At 46.0% G+C, this 18,336-nt stretch overlaps 1 protein-coding gene across 4 annotated transcripts in view; it reads left to right on the top strand.

The window, feature by feature from the left end:
- IDUA (alpha-L-iduronidase) overlaps positions 1-18,336 on the top strand; it is an 88,458-nt gene that overhangs the window by 54,273 nt on the left and 15,849 nt on the right. For 2 of the 4 annotated variants that reach the window (XM_090038973.1, XM_090038976.1), the window contains exons 3-7: positions 6,452-6,534; positions 9,812-9,919; positions 12,200-12,295; positions 13,688-13,890; positions 15,255-15,434. In XM_090038973.1, coding sequence (XP_089895099.1) covers positions 6,452-6,534; positions 9,812-9,919; positions 12,200-12,295; positions 13,688-13,890; positions 15,255-15,434 — 670 coding nt within the window. Of the gene's footprint in view, positions 1-1,502; positions 1,645-6,451; positions 6,535-9,811; positions 9,920-12,199; positions 12,296-13,687; positions 13,891-15,254; positions 15,435-18,336 lie in introns of all 4 variants that reach the window. The other 2 variants (XM_090038975.1, XM_090038974.1) reach the window with 2 other exon arrangements.

Genomic DNA, 18,336 nt, shown 5'->3' with positions numbered 1-18,336 from the left:
CACAGTTCCCCTCAAACCCCTGCACTTATTTCCTTGAAACTTGGCAGTCTTTGTGGCCTGAGCAGGGGCCACCACTCCTGCAGTTTTGACCCCACTGTGGCTTAACACATACATGTGACATGAGTTTTGCTTTCAAGAATTTGGGGTGCAGTTCCCCCCAAACCCCTGCACTGATCTTTTTGAAACTCAGCAGGCTTCATGCGCTCAGCAGAGGCTACCACCCCTGCACATTTCATCCAAATCAGACAAAAAACAACAAAGTTATAGCTATTTCATTGATTCCCCGTTATACCCTATGACCAGATCCCAAGGCAGCGCTGAAGCTTTTCCAAAGCAGTTCAGAAGCTCTGAACCGCTTTGGAAAGCCTAAAGAAGCCTGCATTTTGATTCAGACATGTTGCAGGGAGGGGCTGCCTCATGGTGGTGTCCTGCCTCTGTAGGTGCAGGCAAAGCTGCTCAAGGAGCTCCTGAAAGATGGCTGGGATCATCTGGGATGACTCCAGCCACTGTTTGTCATCCTTGGTGCTCTAGATGACATGCAGGGCACCAGTGGCAGGGCATCAGTCCTAGCTGGCCATGCAGGCCCACAGGCAGCAGGGGCTGGAGCCCCAGGAGGACATTGACGCGCATCTGGATACACGTCAGAGTCCTTGCTGGATTTCAGGTGGCAACACAGGGTGTAAGTGGCAGCAGTGCAGTGCCAGGGAGTCTGAGATGCTGCAGTGAGCCTGGCTAGGCATCTGTGCCACGTACAGGTGCCACCAGGGCTAAGACTGACTTGGGCCAGGCGATGGTCACTGTGGCGGTGAAGCAGGGCAACTAGGGTGGCGAGTAGGTGCCCAGGGCACTGGATGTTGTTCCTGGGGCCTGGGGGTGGAGCAGCAATCATGCAGTAGGCACAGGCTCTGACGGCAGAGCCGCAGAATGCTGGCACAGCACTCTACAGGCTGCTGTGGGCCGGCCCGGAAGGCAGGTGGCCAGGGAGCAGCATGCAGGGCTGGCTTTTGAAGATGGCCCCCAGCTGCAGGCAGCTGCAGCTGGAGCCTCCACCTCCCCCTGGCTGCTGCAGGAGGCTAGGGCATGGCTGGATGGGGCAGGAGCAGGCTACTGCCAGGAGCAGCAAATCTGCTCCCAAATGTCTGGATGCGTAGATGCCTGCCCAGGGTATGTTTTCTCCTGAGTGAATTGAGAGTAAACCCATCCAGCAGGATTGGCATGCGTAGATACTCCCAGTGTCTATCTGTAGAGCTCTTGATCTTCATCCTGAAGGTATAGAAGGCAGAAGCATCTGGCACTTTCCCATCCCACAGGCTTCCTGTAGCCACCTCCTCATTTTAATAATGTGCATTCTCTGCCAAGTCTATGCTTGTGGGAGATTAGAGCAGCAATAGAGGTTAGGCTGTTTGGTTAAGGAGGTGATAGCATCTGTTCCTAAATCTTTGCCATGCATACTTTAAGAAGTTATTAATAGTTCTCATTTCCATCATTCTGCTCCTCCTCAGATTGTTTGGAGACAACAAGAGTAAGCCGTTCACCAATAATGGAATAGCCACTAGAAATACACTGAATATACTAACTAAGAGCTGAGCAGTTCCTGGAGATGCTGGACACAGAGATGTCCCTTAAGACCACCTCCAGCAGCAGGTATCCACTTTTGTGAAGAAATATTTATAAACCTACACATTTATATTTTATCAAAATTGCGGCAATTACAAGTGTTACAGTATTTGAGAACAGTGAAATCATTTCACTGAGAGTTAAGAAAATAAACCCCAGGCCTAGTATTCCAATAAATAGCTTGTGAAAGGTGAGACTTAAGGGTGGAATTATATTACTCTTTGTACACCCAAATGACAGTTTGCAACCATACAAGTAGTGTTTTTGGCACTTAAGTACAGTTTTTGATTCTATTACTCCTGCAGTGTGGATGCTCAGTTGGTTATGCATTGGCTGGGCAGGTATGCATTTACATATGTGCATTCACTGGTATAAGTCCCAGAAAAGACGAGGAGGGCCCTCCCATTTTCCTGAAGGGAGAAAGGCACAGAGCTTCTAGGACCTGTGTGCCTAGCAGGGGTGTGAACCTACGGATCTCTGATGTCTTAGCATGTTCAAACAACCCCACTACAGATTAAGCATTTCTCTTGCTTTTCTCCAATGCTTCTTTTGAAGTTGAGCGACTGCCCCTCACTTTTACCAGTCATTGGATAAAATGGATAGAGAGCAGTGTAGCAGCAGAGAGGTTTCTGCCATATTAGGGGTAAGGGCTCAGACTAGACCATTTCAAAGCAGGTTCCACCTCACCTCTGCTTATTATCTTCTTCCTGACCCCCCATAGCTCCCTCATGATGCCATCTTCAAAAGGAGCACTGGAAATGAATTTGGATAATGTCTGCCTTTGGCCTCATGGATCATTGGAAGTTGGGGAAATGGAAATTCAAACCTGAGTGAGGGTTTGAACAGGGTTTCCCTGTAACTTTTGTCTCCTACTTCATGAGTAAGTGCCCTAACCACCCAGCTTTAGGGACTAAAGCAGGAGAGCCCCCTTCTTCCATGCAACACCTGTTACTCATGGTTTTTGTTCAGTTACATTTTTGTGGCTGCTGTGTACATGATGGGGTCAGGAGTGGACATGGCCAGTATGTTGCCTACTGCACACTCTCAGTCTGTGTGCACATGCTTATGTGCTCACACTGCAAGAGTAACAGAATCACAAACTGTGGATAAGTGCCAAAAATGTCAGTTAAGTGGCTGGAAAGTGTCCATGTATTCATGTGAAGGGAAACAGAATTCTACTCCAGTGGCCCTTCTTTATCACCCAACATGAAATATTGAGACTTAAGGGCCAAATCGTGAAGCTAGTAAGAGTACTTGTGCAAACATCAGACTGTTAATAGGAGTAAGCTTTCCCTGTTCACGCAAGCAAAGATTCTATTAATTCTGTTTTGACGGAGGGATAAATTCTAAATGTCTCTATCCAATCATATGCAGCTATTTCTGTGTCTTCTATAAAAGCAGATAGGTCTAGATTTTGTCATAAAGCATGGAACCTGGTGAAAAGTGAAAAGACGACAATGTTTTGGAGAAAGAACTCCTGAGCAGGAAATTATTTCTATAGAAATACAGAAAAAAATCTGTACAATCCCTAACGTGCATACCAGGGAGACATAACCTTGGTTTTTACAATCTTTGATTTAGATACTGAGGTCAGGTGAACATTCATTGCTGTTCTGTTATGTGGGCTGTCTTGGTAAGTTTTTACATGAAAGTAGAGTTAATCATTGTTATGCTTGCTGACAGCAAGTAAGTAAATATTTCAATAGAACACAGGGTGTAATAAATACAGTTAATGGATTTGTGAAAGCAGAAGTACACTTTATGATGCTTTGGACTTTGGAGCTTGACCGTCAGAGTTAATTTTCCCTGGTACCAAATAGCCAGGCTTAAATTCAGCTCTGTTTCCAAAATGCTGATATAGCCATTACAAAAATCCTTCTTCCAAATGCTTTTCTAAAAGCTGTCATCTTTGAAAGAAATTCTATATTTGTTCTTTATTGTAGAAACTCATCAGCAGCCATGATGACAGGGGCATTTTAATGAAAAGGGTCAAAATGCAACCTTATGTGAAAGGATGCTATTGTATTGAAGCCAAAGGTCTGGTCCCTGTTTACACCAGTGGTGCCCAGCCTTTTCAGCCTGCAACCTGGATGAAAGGTACCAGGTTGGTCCGTGGGCCATATCTGGTCCATGGTGTACCAATCTAAGCTTGAGCAGCTGCTCCTGAGCAGCTGAGGGCCTGATGTTCTTTGCTTGGGCTTTAGCTTTCTCTGGCACTATCATCCGCCAAGCACCATCTCTGAAGGGAAGCAAGCCCTTGTTGCTTGTCTGCCATGTCTTGTTCTTATGGGTAGATGTGAGAAACTCCCATTTGACCTGGACTCACTCGGAGGCACTCCATACAGATATCCCTTGGGGCTCCACCTCCCCTATACACCTTCCATGCATTAGCTGGATAATCTCTAGCTACATAGTCAATGATCTGGGCTCTTCCGTGTTCTGGCATGTCACATCATCCCAAATTGGGCCATTTGTGAGTTCCAGCTGGGTTGGTTTGCTTGTACAGTGGCTGTGGGTTCGCTGGTGAATGACCAGTTACTCTCCATCATGCTCAGCCTGCACAACTTAAAGACTGTTTGGAAATGGTTTTGCTCCCTGAGACAATTTCCCTTGGTTGGACAGGCCTGCTGGTCCTGCCACAGTACAGTCTTCTACCCCCGGAGACCCCAAGAGCTCCTGGCCTCTTGGCTGTGGCAAGGCATCAAAGGAATATGGCCTCTCCCAGGCCCCAGCAGTAATCAACAACAACACCAAAAAAAGCAAAAGCAGGGAGGCAGTGGTTTGCCTTGCACTCACGGATCCCTGATGTGTGCTGGGCCCTCGAATCCTCGGCCCCACTCTTTCCTTCAGCCTCTGGCCTTACAGAGCCCAACCTGGCAGGGAGGGAGGAGGGCATTGCTTGGCACTGTATGGGGCCTGTGAGGCCTCCCTGCAGCCCCTCAGCTCCCAGGATCTTGTTGGGGCCAGGCTTGGCGGCAGCTTCTTTCCCCTCCTGAAATGATTCCTGCCAGCACCAGGCCCACCTCCCCATGCATTGATGTGGGCAGCACTGCACTTCCCCGCTTCTGCCCAGGGGCACCACCCCTTTATGGTCCAAGTCCATATCTAGATCCTTTGGGTTCACTCTACATCCAGGGACTGCAAAGGATCTAAATCAGATTCAGCTCCTTTGGATTCTTTGCTGGGCCTCAGTGCACGACGAGGAGTGAATTAGAGCAATCTGAGTGCAAATGAACCAAATCCAATTTGGATCCTTCCTGCTACCTTGATGCGGGACAAGGACTGGATCCAAATCGAATTTAGTTCATTCTGATTTGCATCAAAGTCCCAGGAAGGACCCAAATCAGATTAGTCTCATTCAGATCCTTCCTGGGAACTTGATGCATGACAAGGAGCAAATATGAAGGAGCTGAGTCTGAATGAACAGAGTCCGATTCCCATCCTTCACAGAACCTTGATGTGGGATAAGGAGTGGATTCAGTTCATTCATATTTGTTCTGCCTCCCACATCAAAACACTCATCTGGACAGCAATTCAGAGACAAGCTGCCAATCTTAATGGCGCTTCAGTCACCAGCACCTCCTCTTTCTTTTCCAAGCAGTTTAATCATCTCCTTTTTAGTTCAGGCATAGCTCCAAGATGATAAAACAATAGGCTTTCTATTCAAACCTAGCCCTGGGGAAGATCCACAAGAAAGAGTTCATTCCCATAGTCCTCATCTGTGCACAGGATGGGAAAGAGAGCAAAGACAGCCTGATAAACAGCAGTAATAAAGGCAGAGTCAGAAGTTTTGTCCATCCTGCCATGACTTAAAGCACTCATCGTTGGATTCTCTGTCACACACACAATTTTAACCTTGCCCTTCTATGCATTACACTGCTTATGTATACTGATATGTGGTTAATAAGCTACCAGGTTAATGAGCTAGTTAGCATGAGTATGGTTGGAATATATCTGTACATTTACACAGGTTTTATTTCAGTGTACAACAAATTACATTTGCAGAATTTTGTTACAGTAGATTATTATTTTCCACTTTTGAGGAAAATGTTTTTTGTGGAGCTGATCATAATCCTTCTTTATAAGCATTCAAATGTGGATGCTGGCACAGGTTTGTATCAGGAAATGAATGCACATTTGTACTCATGGAGTCTAGACAGAGGTTCAGCTGAAAATGTAAATGCTTTTTCTACTGATTTTTTGGAGCAGAGGGAGAATATTTAAGGATGTTAACATTTGAAAAAAATTACAGTAGATGTTTTCATATCTATACATTCAGAATATATGGTCTTTTTTACCCAGCATATATAAAGGCCAATCTTAAGATGTGGCCAAAGCAAAGAGTTCACTGAAGTAAGAACAACAAAGGATAAAAATCACGAGGATTAATTAATTACATCAGGCATCAGATCTCCATATTATGTAAGAAGGGGACCACAAGCAATTAGGCACTGTGAGAAAGCAAGTGAGGAGGAAAAAGTTTCTGTAAGTTCTACCTGGTATGTCAGAAAGAGATTGGAGAGCCAAACAACAGATGCTGTAGATGAAAACATGGAGACAAGGCCAGCAATCACTAATCAGAGCTTTGTTGTTCTTGCATTTTAGAGATGAAAATACCATGGACTGGGCATAAAAGGGCCATATTTACATCCTATGGATGTCAACCACTTTAAAAGAGAGAATCTTATATGTAAAACTTGCAGAAGAAACATGCTAGTCCTATACAACAAGGAAACATGGTTATTACATCCTGAAGTTATGCAGCCTTGCTAATATTGGAGGCAAATGCTGTCTCTATCCCAGTAATCACATTTTTATCTTTCACTGCCTATAGGATGACAAATGGGAAACTGCACTATAATTTCACCAACCTGGATAATTTTATGGATCTTCTACGGACAAACAAACTTGTTCCTGGTAAGATGCTTTTATCCGTCAACTATTAATGTTGGACCAAACTGTGCAATCATCAGACAGAACTGTAAGTGAGTTTCACCAGAAGTGATTTTGAAACAAAACATGTTTTACTGATATTTAACTCCTATTAGCTTAAATACAAAATCTGTGCAGCAAATGTTGAGAAAGTAGCAAATAAAAACCCTTCTATTTTACTTATGAAGTGCTTTGGTATTAAACTGAGATTTGTAAACTGGAAGATGAAATCAACCCATGTTTACCAAGAAACACCCAAGAAGGGGCCAGGGAGGACAAATTCCCAGATGGATTTTGCTGGTACTTCCCTGAACACAGTAGCACTTGCATCCAATGCCTTTCCAGCTTATAAACCAGGGGTGGGCAAAATGTGGCCTAGTGGCCAGATGCAGCCCACCAGGTCCTTTTATTCAGCCCATGGGGTCCTGAAAAAATTTAGAAAATTAATATTAATGTGCCCTGGGCTGCCTGTCATGCGGCCCTTGATGGCTTGCCGAAACTCAGTAAGCAGCCCTCTGCCCAAAATAATTGCCTGCTCCCCCATCATAAACTGAGTTCGTTACTCCTAATATTGTGAATTTTATTGACAAGTAATAACTTTGAGTAATCTCAAATTGGCATCAGGAACGTAAGCTTCATTTACATAACTCAGTCTGTGCATCTCATGGAGGTCACTATCAGATGACTACTACAGACCTCCCAACTAAGGGGAAGAGCTTGACCAGGAATTCTTAGGTCAGCTCATGAAGGTAGTGAAGTCTAAGGATGTGGTAGTCATGGGGGACCTGAACTTCCTGGACATCTGCTGGGATGAGCAGTCAGCCAGATCTGACTGCTCACGTAGGTTCTTAGCCAGAATGCAGGACCTCCATCTAACCCAGGAGGTGCACAGCCCCACCAGGGGAGTCGCCTTGTTGGACCTGGTGCTGGCCATGGGAGATGACCTGGTGAGGGGGCTGCAGGTGCTCGACCACCTGGGTGATAGTGATCATCGCCTGCTGGAATTCACCATCCAGCGCAAGGCAGCAGCCCTAGATTTCAGGAGGGCAGACTTCAATGAGGTATGGAGAATAGTCGGGGAAGCACTGAGGTCCCAGAGGGGAGGGGAGCCAGGTGTCCAAGGAGAGCAGTCGCTCTTTAAGGAGATGATCCTCCAAGCCCAAAGGGAGGTAATCCCAACGCGGATCAAAGGGAGCAGGAGGACACACAAGCCCCCATGGCTCACCAAAAGCATCCGGGAATGTCTCCTAACTAAAAGGGAGGCGTATACCCAATGGAAAGGACGGATCATCACCAGGGATGACTATAATGCAGTTGCTCAGCGATGGAGGGGGGCAGTCAGGAAGGCCAAGACAGAGATGGAACGGGGACTAGCTTCCCAGATTAAGGACAATAAGAAGTCCTTCTTTAAATACATAGGGGGTAAAAAGAAGGTTCCGGGTAATGTGGGGCCCCTGCAGGACACATTAGGAAATTTGGTCATCACACCAGACGACAAAGCCAACATATTTAACGATTTCTTTGCCTCCATTTTCCTAAGCAGGGACTGGAACGGTCACCCCCCCCTGCTGGGCCCCCCCCTCAGGCCCCAAGGGAGGCACACCTAGGCCAAGGGTTAGTGAGGAACTAGTTAGGGAACTTCTGGAGGGACTGGATGTATTCAAGTCAGCTGGACCAGATGATCTCCACCCTAGAGTACTAAAGGAATTGACTGAGGTCATTGTAGGACCCCTGGCACAGCTTTATGAGCACTCATGATGCTCTGGTGTGGTGCCAGAGGACTGGAAGAGGGCCAACATGGTTTCCATCTTCAAAAAGGGGAAGGAGGAGGACCCGGGAAACTATAGGCCAGTTAGTCTTACCTCGATCCTGGGCAAGCTTTTTGAGGAAATTATTCTGGCACATATCCACGAGGGGCCAGCAGGGGAGGTCATGCTTAGGGGCAACCAACACGGGTTCATTAGTGGTAGGTCCTGTCAGACCAACCTGGTGGCCTTCTATGATAAGATCACTGAATCATTAGATGCCGGAGTAGCAGTGGACATAGTCTTCCTGGACTTTTGGAAGGCCTTTGACACTGTCTCTCACCCTGTTCTCATTAAGAAACTGGGGGACCATGGTGTCGACACCCACACAGTCAAATGGGTTGTCAACTGGCTGGAGGGCCTCACCCAGAGAGTGGTGGTGGATGGGTCATTTTCGACCTGGAGGAATGTGGGCAGTGGGGTTCCTCAGGGCTCGGTCCTCAGGCCCGCACTGTTCAATATCTTCATCAGTGACTTGGATGAGGGGGTAAAAAGCACCCTGTTCAAATTTGCTGATGACACTAAGATGTGGGGGGATGTGGGCACACTAGAAGGAAGGAATAGGCTTCAATCTGACCTAGACAGGTTACAAAGGGTGGGCAGATGAGAATAGGATGGGATTCAACACTGACAAGCGCAAAGTGATGCACCTGGGGAGGAACAACTGGCACCATACCTACAGGCTGGGGAACTCCCTTCTCGTCAGTACAGACGCAGAAAAGGATCTTGGAGTCATCATTGACTCCAAGATGAACATGGGCTGACAGTGTGGGGATGCAGTCAGGAAGGCCAACCGTACCTTGTCATGCATCCACAGATGCATCTCAAGCAGGTCCAAGGAGGTGATACTCCCCCTCTATGCAGCACTGGTCAGGCCGCAGCTGGAGTACTGCATCCAGTTCTGGGCGCTGCACTTCAAGAGGGATGTGGACAACATGGAGAGGGTCCAGAGGAGGGCCACTCGCATGATCAGGGGGCAGCAGGGCAGGCCCTGCGAGAAGAGGCTATGGGACCTGAACCTGTTCAGCCTCCACAAGAGAAGGCTGAGGGGGGATCTAGTGGCCTGTTACAAACTAGTTGGGGGGATCAGCAGGCACTGGAGAAGTTCCTGTTCCCCTGAGCACTGCCAGGAGTGACCAGGAATAACTGTCACAAGCTGGCAGAGGGTAGATTTAGGCTAGATATCAGGAGGCGCTACTTCATGGTCAGGGCGGCTAGGAACTGGAACCAACTTCCAAGAGAAGTGGTGCTGGCTCCTACCCTGGGGGTCTTTAAGAGGAGGCTACAAGTACACCTTGCTGGTGTCGTTTGACCCCAGTACTCTTTCCTGCCATGGCAGGGGGTCAGACTAGATGATCTACTCAGGTCCCTTCTGATCCTAGAAACTATGAAGGTTGGAAAATAAATTCAGTTAATAAAAAAAAATGGAGAATAAGACCTTTTTTTACTTGTTTAAGGATTTGAACTTATGGGAAGCCCTTCAGGATACTTCACAGATTTTGAAGATAAAAAACAGGTGGTAAGATGGAAGAACCTAGTTGCACTTCTGGCTAAGAGATATATAGGTAAGTTACTTTTAAAAAATCCTATTTTTCTTGCTATAATGAGTCCTGTCTTCCTGCTTCCAAAGTTCTGTGATGTGTGCTCGATTGGAGAAATGGAAAGGGTTTGAGCAACATTAGTTCATAGACTTTGTCCTGGAAGAAGATTCACAGAAGGATGGACAATTTATACAGCCTACAGTGTCTCATGGAACATTGTAGCACCAAACATTTTTTGTAGGAAAATACAATTAAAAAAAAAAAAAAGGAGCAGTGCAGGTTGACAGAAGAAGACTAACAAAATACTCAAGGAATGAGACACAGATAATCTATGTACCAGACAGACACATATTCATCCCTTCGAGTCAGGCATCATTCTATCCCTGAAATCATTGGGAACTCCAAGGAGTAGATCCATTACATTTGGAAGATGACAGGCTGGTTGAGCGAAGGGCTGTGCAGATCTTTCTTTTCCTGGTTTGGCAGTCAAACAAGAAAAAAAAATGTTTCTGATTGAAATGAAGTAAACTAAGGGGAACATGGAGAAGGGATCTTAGTGAAATATGCAATACCCAAATTCTGTTTGTGTCAAATTAAACATCTCATTCAATCCAAATCAGCTTTTTAATATATTTGAAAACAAGCAAAACAAATGAAGGAGTAGATTAATCTCATGGTCATGGCTGTAGTTTCAATAGCCAGGGATTTTCAGGGTGCGTTTACACGTGCATTTTAATGTGCAGTAGACTATTTTATTGCACATTAAAGAGTCACATAAAAAATGACATTATGGTAATGTTCAGTAAAGTAGTCTACTACACAAAGCTTCACTAAAAAGTTACTGCACGTTAGTGCAGCTTAATGAACGTTAATTTAGTACCTCATATTGGAGGTACTAAATTTAATGTGCATTAAAAAAAGGTGCATTAATGCACATGTAGACATGTCCTCAGTTTATCTGCCACCCTAATCTGTCACAGTGATGGTGTCCCATTTTGCATAAATAATTAAACCTTCGTTAGAGCAGAGAGTAGAAACCAGGTGTTCCAGCACCTAGGTCCGTGTTCTGACTTAATCACCAAATACAGTCACAAGCTCCTTCTCTGGATCAGCAAATATTTAAGTAATCTATGTTCTAAGCAAAGCGAAATACCTCCAGCAGAAGAGACTGAAGGAGATCTACCTCAGAACAGGCTATACAATGGGTGCATCTACACGAGATGCTACTGCAGTGGTTACTGCATTTATTTAGTACTTGTATAATCAAGTAATAAATAAATGAGCAGTAACCAGGTTTACTGCGCAGTAGTGCCAGCAAACGTCTTTTTAATGACACTGTTACTCAGCCTAATAATACTGCGCAGTAGTATATTAGCACCGTTAGTGCTGTGATGCACTACTATGCAATATTATTCAGCTACTGCACAGTCAGTGTCTTGTATAGACCTGCTCAGGGATGACTAGAATGCTCCCTGAAAAGTGGGTTCAAGTCTTTGTAAACAGGGTGCATCTACACAAGATGTTTACTGTGGAGTTGCCTAGTTAGCTGTGCAGTAAATGTCTCAGGATCTACACATGCAGCCCTATTAGGCTGCAAGAAACTAATAAACTCCACAGCAGGTTAGTACTTCTAAATATGAATACTATCCTGCTGTGAAATTTTTTTGTGCCCAGCAGTGTATGTATAGATGCTGACCTAGCTGGCTCAGGCATGAGAGTGCTTCAGTGTGGGGGGCAGCCTGCTGGCTAGCCCCGCACTGAAACACCCTAATGCCTTAGCCAGCCCCTCTGTAGCTCATTGAGCTGGGTTGGAGCAGCCCTGAACTTTCAGGCTGGCCCCCTGATCTCCTGCCAGTTGGGGCTGCTCTGACCTAGTTCAGTGTGCTGTGGTCCCGGGTGCATGTGTAAATGTGGTGCCCAGGAGTAAGAAACTCTGTCACGATATGAGCCAGAGTTTATTGCTAAGCACTGAAATGCATGTGTAGATATGCCCACAGAGTAGGAATCTGAACCAATGTCTCCCTTCTTCAGTTTTGTGAATCCAGTCCGGACATGCTCTCTTCCAACCAAAACTATTAGCAGAGTCAACCCAAACATACAAATAGTTTCAGTATGACCCAAACTATGCAAAAAGTTCAGCATAGCTTTTTAAGTAGATTTTCTATTGGCCAAAAACGGTACTCGGATTTAGTGGTCCCAGTGCTCAGTATATATCTGAATGTATCATACCCGTGGAACTTATCCTCAGATTAATCATCTTATGTAGTAAGAAACTGCAGTACTTAAAGTTTGTTTTATTTCCAGCAAAATATGGTCTGGAACATGTTGCCAAATGGAATTTTGAAACTTGGAATGAGCCAGATCATCATGACTTTGATAATGTGTCAATGACTGTCAAAGGTAAGCTTGTTTTTTTTATTAACTCTTACTGTTTAGTTTATTCATATTGATGATGTGCTGGGAAGAAACAGAAAAGAAGCAGGGTAGGATGACAAAAAATAGGAATACAATAAAAATGTGTATATACTGTTCTATAAACGTTTGTCCCTGGCTATGATCCACACACGTGATCACTGGTCTGAATCTTGTAAATTTGCAGTTTGGATAGTATCCCATGTGAAGAAGCAGATACAGCATGCAGAAAAAGGAAATAGAAATAAGAACAATAGAAATTAGATCACACTGGTCATGTCTACATGTGCATTAAGTCATGTTTTCTAATGTGCATTAAAGTTAGTACCTCCAATGTGAGGTACTAAGTAAGTGCACATTAGGCTGCCTTAATGCACAGTAACTGTTATAATGTTCCCTCTAAGTAGTAGCAGTCTGCGGTGCACTGCTTCGGTCTGTGAGTGAGACACTTACCGAAGAGGGCTGGAGGGTGGGGTCAGGGGCCAGAGGCTGGGGCCGAGGGCTGGAAGCTGGGGCCCGGGCTCTGCCAGTTCCGGGGAAACTGCTCCGTTCCCCCACTTCGCATCAGGGAGCGAGGAGTCACATGGCATCAGGGCTGGGGAGTGGAGCACTTCCCCAGAGCTGGCGGAACCTGTGGCAGCCCCCAGCCCCAGCCTCGCCTCACCTGGGGGAGGAGCTGCTGCCTGCCCTGAGTGAGGCTCTGCCAGCTCTGGGGAACTGCTCTGCGGCTCTGGGAAACTGCTCCACTCCCCGGCCCTTGCCAGGTCCCCGCCCTCACCTCACCTTGGAGCTTACCTTAAGCTCCTCTCCCGGTGCATGGCCTTGCAAAGGCTGTGCATGGCCAGACTTTTAGTTGTGCGCTGCCATGCACACGCACACCTTAGAGGGAACTTTGAACTGATGTGCATGGTTTTTAAGTGATGCTTAATGTGCAGTAACCCATTTTACTGTGCAGTAGGGTAATCACACATTTTTTATGTGACACTTTAATGCACAGTAAAATAGGCTACTGTGCATTAAAGCGCATGTGTAGACATACCCTCAGTTTGCTGTTTGGTTACAGACTAAAGTTATGCTATGTGGTTTTCTGCTTGATTTGTGTGTCCTGGGAGCCTTTTCAGGCAGATGCCCATTGACAAGCTTCTTTTTCTGAAGACTTCATAAATCTGAGGCTTTGGACCGGTAGTTTCCTGTTGTGATCTTCATGGAGGAAGAAGAGGGCGAGAGGCAGTTTCAAAGGCACCTTGTGCACTTACTTGAATACATTTGCTAATCAGCAGCATAGTAGCAAGAAGATTTACAGTATTCTCCACTAGTTTTAACCAAGCCACCATTGTAAGTTGTAGTCATCTACTGCATATGTATCTGCTTTAATTCTAGGGTTTCTCAATTATTATGATGCTTCCTCAGAAGGGTTAAGAGAAGCTAGTTCTCTACTGAAATTTGGAGGGCCAGGAGACTCCTTTCACCCCTTCCCAAAGTCACCAATGTGCTGGAGTCTTCTATATCACTGTTACAATGGAACCAACTTCTTCACAGGAGAGACTGGTGTGAGATTGGACTACATATCCCTCCACAAAAAGGTCAGCTCGGAAGAGTGTTTCTTGACAATTTAATCCTGAGGTTTCCTAGGCATTCTACAGTACTGTGGTTTCTGAAGTTGGCTCTGCCTATACAGGGAAATACGGTCATTGTAATTTTAAGAGGGCCTTTTAAAGATATCCCAATGGAAAACTTTAGCCTAAAAAGTAAGTGTTTTTAAACCTGGTATCTACCTAATAATAACTTTGTCCCATTTTTTCACATATAGAGAGTGGGGCTAGGGGAAATACAGAATTTTGCCATTTGAAACAAAATGGCTTATTCGAACGTCATTTGTGCTTCAGGAGGAAGTATAGAAATATTAGATTTGCCAAAGACACAAATACTTGGATGATCCAGGGACACGGTTAACAATCCAAGAAAAAAATAACGATAACCTGCAAGCCTTTTACTAATAGCCATACTTTAACTGACTTGTATGTTTTACATAGTGTAAGTGTACCTCTTCTGCTAGGCCCTGACCTGCTGCCAGTTAAAAGGGCCAGGGTCAAATTTAGGGGTTTAATGTCAAATAGACTTAAAAAAAGTAAAAGAAGTTTGGATGTCAGTAAAAAGTTTACGGTAAAAAATGTATTGGGTGGGCAAACTTGGTTGACTGTAATAATGGTTTTACACTGTGCTGCACACCCCCAGGGTTCCTCTACTTACCCCCACAACCTGATAATCCCCCCTGCACCCTGCTGCCCCCTTCACCAGCCTTACCCCTGCCACTTACCATGTCTTTCACTTGTCCTGGTACAGACCCCCAAAGAAGCCTAGCTCTGATATAGCAGTATTCCAGGCAGCCTGGGATGCAGCAGCAGCAGCAGTAGTATATGGCTGAGAGAATATTCTCCTCAGGAAGCACTAGGTGGCACTGCTATGCTCTATCAGAGCTGCAATCAAGCTACAGCTGCTTAGTCTTTTTACTGACACCTAAAGATATTTTTTACTGATTTTACTGGGCATATCTACATGAGATACTAAAAGCTCAGTAGACTGATTCTATTGTACATTAACGTGGCAGGCAAAAACCATGGTAATGCCCTAATGTGCAGTAGAATTAGTCCACTGCGCATTAGCGTCACAAAAACGTGCACTGGCACTATTGCGCAGTAGCGTCAATTACAGCACATTAAGTTAGTACCTGTTATTAGAGGTACTAAACTTAATGCATTGTAATTATGGCACATTAAGGCACGTGTAACTGTGCCCACTGACAGCCATTTTAACCTGATTTTTTAGTGACAGCCAGTAAATTTACTGACAACCCTGTTGGCACCCTGGCTAGTGACCTGCCGCATGACAGAGGTACTGTCTTTGTTGTTTACTCACTTTGCATGACAGCATATTCCTGTTATTACAGGGAGCTGGGAGTTCACTTCAGATCTTGCAAGAAGAAACAGAAGTTCTTGAACAAATTCAGCAGCTTTTCCCAAATTTCACTTCTATTCCAATCTACAATGATGAGGCAGACCCAATGGTGGGATGGTCAGTTCCACAGACATGGAGAGCTGATGTGACCTACGCTGCCATGGTGGTAAAGGTAACTCACAGCCCAAATCATTTCTAAGCAAAGCCAATCTGAAGAGGTAGTGGGATCTAAACAATTTTTTAACCTAGGTACATAGACTGCAATATATACAATACATAGGCTGCAGGGTAAATTTACAGACCCAGTCATGAGGCTCTTACTTATATTTCACTCTTTATTCAGGCAAGCCCACTTGGAGGTTAGCAGTCATTCAAGTGACTACATATTAAATAAAAATGTCCTGGATGCATGAGTGACAGCAGCTGATCGCCAGCCCGGGGGAGGGGTGTCCCCCAGAGCCTGCTTGATGACTGAGGGAGAGGAGGGTGTCCCCCCGTAATTGATCGCAGTGCCAGTGGCAAAACCAGAAGTACCAGAAGCAGTGGAGATGTGACTTCTCTCAGTGCCACCGGCACCATTCAGGGAGGGGCACCAGCTGGTACGTCACTTGGTGCTTCCACTCCCCACCTGGCAAGGGCCAATCTCGGAGGGGCACATACCCCTCCACCCATGTGCCCCCACTATGTGTTGCTTATGCCTGGATGAATGACGTGGTCGATTTATAAGAAATGAATTTATAAGAATGACGTGGTGGATTCATGGAATGTTTCAGTCAGAGGGTGCACCTACACATGCATTGGATCTGGGATCAGTTTACTTACAAACTCACGAATAAATGCTCCTGGGCAGGAATCTACACATGCAGGGAAGTTGGAGCAGATTTGCTGCTAATGGCAGCAAACTGTTCCTGCTTCCAGGAGCCCTGCAGTGGGCCCCTGGCACCACCAGGGGGAGCTATAGGTACCCTAGGATATCACCCAAAGGGGCTGGCACAGACTACCGGGCCAGGGGACAGCTGTCTCCTACCTGGGGCTGGAATATTACACCCTGCCTCTGGGGGCTGCCTGCTGTTAGGGTGAGAACAATGTCCTCCAATCCCAGCAGCAAGGCGCTCCTGGCCCTGGTGCCCTGATCAGGGGCAAGGAACTTGGAAAGCTGCAGGGTAGGGGCAGGTCCCAGCCCCAACGCACCGGTGGGGCAGCTAGCAGATATCTTACCTAGGTCACCCAATTGGGTCTTGGGGCTAGGACCTACCCCTGACCAGGACAGTTCCCAGCCCCCACCCCACACACGAGGAGGAGGCTGGGGAACAAGGTGGGGAGCTTGTTCCCTGCTCAACTCTGCAAGTGCAGAGCTTGGTAGTGAACAGGTTAGGGAGCATGTTCCCCGCCCAGCTCCATGAGCACAGAGCTGGGCAGGGAACAGGTTGGGGTGCTTGCTCCCCAGCTTATTTCCTGCTCATGTCTGTGTTGGCGGTGCTGAGCAGGGAACAAGTTCCTCAGCCTGTTCCCCACCCAGGTCCATGATCATGGAACTGGGCATGAAACAGGCTCCCCAGTCCCTGCCAACAGGGAGCTCCCAGCGCCAGCTTCACAACTGTAGGGCCATCACTGGGAGACCCTTATCTCCCAACCCCCTACTCCTCAATTGTGATGGTGCAGCAGGGCCTGGGAGATAAGGATCTCTCAGCCCCTGCTTCCCAATCATGTTTCTGGAGCAGGGGGTTTGGAGCTCCTGCCTTTCAGTGGACAACTGACCAGGAGGAGATTTGCTCCAGGTTAGTCATCTACACAAGCACTACTGCGCTAGTAGTGATTTAAAGTACTTGCTACTTGCATTTTGAGGTAGTACACATATTTGCGATTAGTGAGGTTTACTGTGTAGTAAGCATGTGCACATGTTAACTAGGCTACTGCGCCGTTAAGTGTCTCATGTAGACATGCCTAGAATTTCATACCTTCATTCCAAAGCAAGCTTACTTCCTACAACTTTTTTGATGCTTACATAATATCCTGCCTCTCATAATGGAGTCAGAAGTGCACACAGGCAAGTCTTATTTACTATGGAGGCTTCTTTTGGTCAGAGCTAACACTGAACTTTTCAGAGCAGCAGTCTGTAAGCTCTGTTGTCTCCAGCAGACTTTACTTCATCAAAATGTGTATGAACTTTCTACAACCTGCTCATGAATGTGTTAGACTGACTGGTGATCCTTTTTCACTACAGTATGCAATATCTGACACAAAAGCATTAGGTCAGTTAAAGAATGGCTACTCATCATTCCTTCTTGGTTCACATTTAATGATAAAATATCACCATGTTCTTAAGACTTTTTGTACCTAGCAGCTTTGAGGGAGAAAAAAAAAAATCATCCTTGAGCCACAAGAAGACATACCAAGTCTGACTTTAAAATATTTTTAAATAGGTCCCTGAGAAGATTGAGATGGATAGAATTAATTACACTTGTGGTTGTTTTGAAATAGGACAGCATAAATGTGGGTTATTAGATTAAGGTCTCTTGTATATTTTATGCCAGAGATGCTCAGCCCCCAGCCCATAGGCCACATCTGGCCTGCAGAACTGTTGTCTGACCCATGGGGCTCCCAGGGGTCTGGAAATTTGGCAGTGGGGGAATGGAGGCAGCATTACTTTGTTTACTCATTTCTAAGACAAGGTTTTTTTTCACTATTTTAGAATCATGAACAAGGATAGTGGGGGCAGGGGGCAGCTCTGGCTTGGGCTTCAGCCCCTACCCAGCATTGGGACCATAGCTGCAGTTGCTGCCTGGCCCCCCAACTTGCACTGCCTTTGCACCCTGACATCTCTGTCCTGCAGCTTCTTCCCCCCAGCACCTCCCTCCCTACCCACAAAGTCGCTGCTCCCCATTAGCCTCTCTCCCTGCCCCCTTACCCTTACTTCAGCTAGCAGATTATGTCTACACTGCAGCCTGGGACACTGAGCATAATCTCAGCCCTGCCCCATAGCAGCAGCACATAATCCTCACAGCTACTACGGGTGCTGGGCTGTCTCCAAATTAGAACAGGGATGGAGCCTGCCAGTAACAAATTTGTAAAAA

This window comes from Crocodylus siamensis, chromosome 3 (assembly GCF_052110815.1).
Source record: "Crocodylus siamensis isolate JL-2025a chromosome 3, ASM5211081v1, whole genome shotgun sequence".
Taxonomy (NCBI): domain Eukaryota; kingdom Metazoa; phylum Chordata; order Crocodylia; family Crocodylidae; genus Crocodylus; species Crocodylus siamensis.
The sequence above is the reverse complement of the archived record's forward strand: the minus strand, read 5'-3'. Positions and strand labels throughout refer to the sequence as shown.